At 40.0% G+C, this 6,301-nt stretch overlaps 1 protein-coding gene across 1 annotated transcript; it reads left to right on the top strand.

Moving 5' to 3' along the window:
- Nucleotides 1–673: 673 nt before the first annotated feature.
- Nucleotides 674–5,717, top strand: btg4 (B-cell translocation gene 4). The gene is made up of 4 exons (XM_050040474.1): nucleotides 674–2,508; nucleotides 3,142–3,279; nucleotides 3,789–4,080; nucleotides 5,185–5,717. The coding sequence occupies exons 1-4, from the start codon at nucleotides 2,336–2,338 to the stop codon at nucleotides 5,395–5,397; spliced, it is 816 nt and encodes a 271-aa protein (XP_049896431.1). The 5' UTR covers nucleotides 674–2,335; the 3' UTR covers nucleotides 5,398–5,717.
- The last annotated feature ends 584 nt before the right edge of the window (nucleotides 5,718–6,301 follow it).

The following is a 6,301-nucleotide window of genomic DNA, read 5'->3' as shown; positions in this document are numbered from 1 at the left end:
TGAGTGTCAAGCTCTTGTGCATGAAATTCCACATTCCTGATGTTACAAATCTTTAAACCTACAAATGAACCTAGTACTGTGTTTTTACTATAGACTTCATATAACATGTAGATTAATCTAACTCACTCATAACTAAATAATACCTACCTCTGCAACAGCCACATATATACAACTTAACTTTATACTTTACTGCAATGGTTGAATAAGAAACTGACCAAAATCAGTCTTACGTTTATTTAAAAATTATCTTGAAGAAGTCTTAAAAACCATAAAATATAAACATATATTATGCAGGATTGTCTGTTTCTGTTTGTAAACATACTAGCCAGTGAAAGTGAAAAAAGCCAACCCTAGATTTTCTCTCATTTGCCGTTTGACCTTGCTATATATGCAGTTTTTCGTTGTTGTGTCTTTTGGATGCCTGCTGCTTACAGTCAATAAAAAATGTGAGTCTTTTATGATTATAACTGTAAAGCCTTCTGAGGCAAAATGTGATATTGAGATTTATAAATAAAAATATAATTGAACTGAAGTCAAAAGTATTGGTTCAGTATTTCAGAGCATAAATAAAACACAAAATTTAAGAAACAATAAGACACTTTATTACGATCTTTTTTATATGTACAGTAATTTTATCACAATTCCTTTTTTTTAATAAAGTCATGTACTGTAAATAAAACATGCCCTGTGTATTCACAGGTGAGAATACAGACTCCAGAGGGTAAAGCAAGATAAATATCTGACTCAAAATGTAATGTTCCAGGAAACAGGATATCTTTACTATCCCCTCGGGGCAATTTGTTGCGCAGTCAGTAGTATCACAAGCACATGAACGATTTTTAAAAAGTACAAAATGAATAAAGAAATACAGAAAATACATCATGCTGTGTTAGTAACAAAACAAATATATACATTGAAAAACTCAGGTGAAAGGGTCAAGTGAGATTATCTAAGAAGCCAGTGGCTTTTGGGACTTTTTTTTTTTTTTCCTATTTGTCCTGCAATATCTACAGCCAAATGGAAGCAACCTGAGCTCACTGAATAAGGGGTGACCGGGGTCAGCCAGGACTGACTGGACCTTCTTCAGCGTTCTTATCATGTACACATCAGTCACATTGTTTCTTAATACTCACAATCACATAATACTCACATCGTTGGTATTTAGGTTTCTTATTGTTGTACTCTAAACTATAATCAACTCTGTAACTTTTTTTGCTGCTACGAGCACTTTGTCGACAACCAACAACAACAACACCAGCACTTTATCTATGCACATTCCTGCCTTGCACTTCATATCAGGAGCTGCTACTTGGACTGCCTTTTAGTGTTTTGTAAGTTGTTCCTCCCTGCACTGTAACAACTTGGTTATTTTAAATGTGGAAATTGTATGTCTGTACTGTCTCTGTGCTGTCCTCTGTTCATCTGTATTTTAGGTTTCTTTGTTTTTTAGATTGTGGTCTGTGTATATTGTAAATTATATGTTGGGACTACAGATGGAAATTAGCAGTTATTGCTAAATTTGGTGCGACCATCTCCTCATCTCTTGTAAATGATTAATGCTATTGCACACTGTCCCTTGATAAACTAAACTAAACAAGAAGCAGCCAGGTCCAAAGAGAACTATGTGTTCCCAAGACTGAATTTTATGAAGTTTTGTTTCACAGTGAGGGGGTGACTTAATTTAAAGAAAGCATCTCTGTGTTTTAACTTGAGCTATTCGTTGGCAGAGAGTCACATTACACAGATTTTAGTTAGACCAGAGTTATGATAATTCTGTTCCAGAAAACATTCCACAGACTTCTTCACATTTGGCACATTTCTGTGCAGTATGGTGTTAGGTACTGTTTGATTTTCTTAGACAAAAGTTATTTTCACCTTTGATGTAAGCAGTCAATCACTCTCACTCTCTCTCACACATACACACAGTCATTAAGTCAACCAGCTTCAGGTGTGTGAGCTTGTCTCACAGCTGAACTGTGATTTTATTAAACCACAGGAGCAACTGAGGAGGAAGTGACTCTTTCAGTGTGTGATGTGTGTGAGGCGTCCACTCCTGAACAAGCTGCTGCTTCACACACACAGACTAAGATATATTTGTTAAGTGTTTTTATTGTCGTAAAAGCGTTAGAAATCAAAAGCTGAGTTCTCTCTAGAGCTCCAGCAGCAAATATGTTTGCTTAAGTCGTCTGGCTTCCAGTTTGTCTTGTTAGTTTTATGTTCTTCTTTGCTTTTCTATAACAGTAGGACCATCCTACGCATGTTTTACGCTCTGTAGAGATTTTAACAGTTCAGGTCTGTGTCAGGTTTGTTGAGCTTGAGGTTAGAGAGTGCAGTCATGAAGGAGGAGATCGCTGCTGCTGTGTTCTTCGTGGCTCGCCTGGTGAAGAGATATGGTTGTCTGGATAATGACAGCAGGGAACGCTTCGCCGCTGCCCTCACCTCTGTTCTGTTTGAGAGCTACAAGAACCACTGGCACCTGAATGCACCCACCAAGGGGCAGGCCTACAGGTCAGTGAATCTCAACCTCAACTACAATTTTTAAAAGAAATCAATGCACCAATAGTAAATCAATGAAGAATGGGCAATTACACAAAGACTAATCTGGAACATATAGTGAGTAACACAAGTAAAATAAGTCAAAGCAGTACAGTGAAAAGACAAATGGTGGTAAATGAAGTGTAGACTAATCCACAGCCAGTGAGTTACATACATTAGATGTCAGCCAGCATGCCCCCAGTTTAGAGAAGCAGGCTGGAGTCCAACACAAAATCTAAGTAATGTGTTGCTGTGTTGGCAACAAACTGTATTTTAACCACCTAAAAATCAATTCTAGTTTAAGTGTACGTTATATTGAGAGTATTTTAAACGTGTCGGTTCCCATGTATGCTCTCGTCAAAACCACCAGACTCTATTGACAAAAATTAGTGATCGTAACTTGCTAAACACAGGAGCTGCTGGTCTACTACTGCTTCAGTCACATAGTTTGCTTTATTGTTTGACTCTGGTGAATCTGAACTAATCCTTTTAAATGCCAAAGTCACACAATAACTGAATGAAACTTTATTTTTCAACAAGACTTGTGATGGTGAAAGATATCCTCATATCTAATACTGTGCTGCACATCACTGCTGTGTGTTTCAGGTGTCTCCGTATGAACCGTGTGCGGCTGCAGGATCCCGTGCTGCAGCAGGCCTGCGAGCGGAGTGCGGTGCGGTACGAGGATCTCGGCCTTCCACACGAGCTGACGGTGTGGGTCGACCCTGGAGAGGTGTCCTGCAGGTTAGGCCACCTCACTCAATAGAGCAGTGAGTCTCTTCCACTACTTGCGGAGACTCTAAAATGAGGTACCTGGCCAAAGAAAATGGTTCCAGCACATAATTCCTCGTAAAACTACATCTTGCAATTACATTCCCGATTTAACAAGTGAGATACGACATGTTAAATTGGTGTGCTTTAGAGGTGTTAGTAGGCTAAAACTTTGGAGAAAGCCAGGCTAGCTGTTTCTCCCTGCTTCCAGTCTGTATGCTAAGCTAATCATCTGCTAACTCTAGTTTTATGTTGAGGGTGGGTTAGGGTCAGAGATATCTAACATTAGGGACATCTGACTATTGGCAAGAAAAAAGTGTACGCCCCAAAAATGTAACTATCCTTTTAAAACATGACAGGACCATATAAGGCCACGATGCTAATCAACAACGGCGAGTTGACGCAGCTGATGGTATGAAACCCTGCTTTCTATCACTAATAGAAAATAGGTTCAGGTTTTATTTTTGTTTTTACCTCTCTAGGTACGGCGAACACAGCACTCCATTCTGCGTCTCAGTGGTGGACAGCTGTCGTCGTGGCGATGGGGAATTTTCCCGCCGCATCCACGATGCCGTGGAGCGGGCGAGCCACGACGTCCGATCAGGAAGTTTCTCAGACGACGACACCGAGGAGGAGGGGTGCGGGGACAACAGCATGAGCAACAACAGCATGAGTAGCAGCAACCTATCAACTCTCTGCCCGGCTCCGATTCCGCCCGCCAACCCTGAGCCCAAGACCATCCCAACTGTCAGCAACCCCAACAGTGTCTACAGGGTAGGTTCAATACACAAAGGGTCATCTGAGTTTTAATGCCGAACGTACACCACAAGAAGTGAGTTTTTCTTCACACATTAACATTTTGCAGGGTCACTTTGCAAGACTACAACTAGATTCCTTTTTAGATCATTTTCCATCCTGTCCCTGGTGGAAAATATTACGCCAAACTCCCTTTAAGAAATATGACACATTAACAATTATGTGTCTGCAAAAACGCATAACTCTAGAATCACAACGTAAAAGTCGTCTCATGTAGACTCAGCATCAGTAACAAACTTAACATTTTGTATTGTTGCCTCAACTCGCTACCAGCCTCTGTTGCTTTACTGCACCATTTTACTGGAAGGAGACCATGGGAATAATTTAATTTAAATCTAAGATTCTTGCTAAAATAAGTGCTGGTTGGTGGATCAGACACCTCGGTTCCTTCCCCTCCCCGGAGTCCCCTCCATGTTAACTGTCTCCTTGGATTGCTTCTTCCTGTTGGATGCGGAGAGCGCAGCTATTGGTTGTTGACAATGGTCACATCATCGGACTTATTTGCATAAGCCAAGACTAAAAACTCACGATAATAACCGCGTTTGATTTTGTCGGAACATCAAGATGAGAGAAAAAAAGAGACAGCTCGGACTGAGTTTTATGACCACCTACACCAAACAACCGAGGTCACGGGAGCTTGTACCAGCTGAGGTAAAACTGATTTTATTCTGGCATCGAACAATTGCCTGACAATAAAAGGACTTAGAAGTTGGCATTGTTTGTAATCTTAACTATACCGCAGTTATTATGCAAAGAAATTGTAAAGAATAGAGAATACTTTAAAAATGTTGGATGTAGTCTGGACTTTCTCAAATGGTTCATCAATATTCTTGTCTGACGATAGGATCGCATAGCTGGGACTTCATATTTTATATTTCTTTAAGTCCATTAATGTATGTCTAATCTTTTGACTGCACAACATTTTAATTTGCTAAAAGAACCTTAAAGGGAATTTAGACATTTTCTGCTTTTCTTGGGAGCAGTCAAGAGCTGTAGCTTTTTTTTTTTTCTGAAAGTCTCTTTCATTGCTGCCCTCTAACCCTTTGCTCCTCTCGTCCTCAGTTCAGTGAGTTTTCTCCAGGCGCCCCTCAGACCTGGCTAAGGGAGAAGCGGAAGGCCTTTGCTGGCGATCCATTCCCACCTCATCCTCCCCCAGTTGGAGGTCCGACCTCCCAGTTCTCCGGCCAGAAAGGCTTCAAGTCCTATCGAGCCACATTCACCTTCACCGGGCCTCGTGTTGACAAGTACCACTGGGTCAGCAAATCCAGATCCTAGAGCAACCGAGCCTTCAGCCTAGAAGCAGAATCGAGTTACTGCTTGGGACAGCAGCCATAGACACTGTGGTTGGGGGAGAAAAAAGTTTCAACGCAGTTTACGTATCTTTAAGGGATAATTATTATTAATTGCATATGGTTTAAAGTGTTCATGATTTAAAGTAATGCTGTTTAAGCATGTTTTTAAACGTATAAATATCAAGTATTTTAAGCAGTTCTCCTTCTAAATGTGTTTTTAAACTAAAAGTAAGTGTGAATAAACATTGAACTGTCATTGAAAAGAAATAAAAGCGTCTGTGTCAGCTCTGCTGGTTGTCGGAAGCTGTTTCCTCGTTATTTCATATTTTGGTTCATCTTAAACAAGACAACAGGTTCTGGTTACACAAATACTGGGCTGAATTAGCTATCATGCATGTCCTCCTCCCCAAACAATACAGGTAGAGCTTTACAATTTAGATACATTTTTATTGGGCAAAACACGACAGTGAGATGGGACAAAATGAATCAAAATATTGCAGCCATAAGGAGAAACAACAGAAAATGAGAGAAATTGAGAGATGAGAAATTGTAACTATGTATGACTATAGCACAACTTTATTTGGGCTTCACTATCTGATGAAAATCTACCAGTGGCCAACTGTGGTACTGCAACTCCTAATTCCTTGAAGCCATAAAAGTGCCCCAGGAATGAGTCCAAAAACCTGAAAATGTGTGAGCAATTTACCACCCACCGTTCCCTCTTAAAGTTAATGGGTTTTTGGTTAGATGCCTGAAATGAGGTCTGTGGTTAACACAAGGTAAAGAAACTTTTTACATTTTGTTCTACAACATAAACTTCACATGAATTTTAAAGCTTTTCTGTGTCTTAAAAAAGGCAGTTGCTAACAAGTGGCTAAATGAGACTA

Source organism: Epinephelus moara, chromosome 3 (genome assembly GCF_006386435.1).
Source record: "Epinephelus moara isolate mb chromosome 3, YSFRI_EMoa_1.0, whole genome shotgun sequence".
Classification (NCBI taxonomy): Eukaryota; Metazoa; Chordata; class Actinopteri; order Perciformes; family Serranidae; genus Epinephelus; species Epinephelus moara.
This window is presented reverse-complemented; position numbering and strand designations above follow the sequence as displayed.

Excerpts from the sequence above, each read along its gene's own strand:
- btg4 (XM_050040474.1), top strand. The coding sequence starts at position 2,336 with ATGAAGGAGGAGATCGCTGCTGCTGTGTTCTTCGTGGCTCGCCTGGTG. Across the intron at positions 3,280-3,788 it reads CCTGGAGAGGTGTCCTGCAG|GTACGGCGAACACAGCACTC; the intron begins GTTAGGCCACCT and ends TTACCTCTCTAG. Across the intron at positions 4,081-5,184 it reads ACCCCAACAGTGTCTACAGG|TTCAGTGAGTTTTCTCCAGG; the intron begins GTAGGTTCAATA and ends TCTCGTCCTCAG.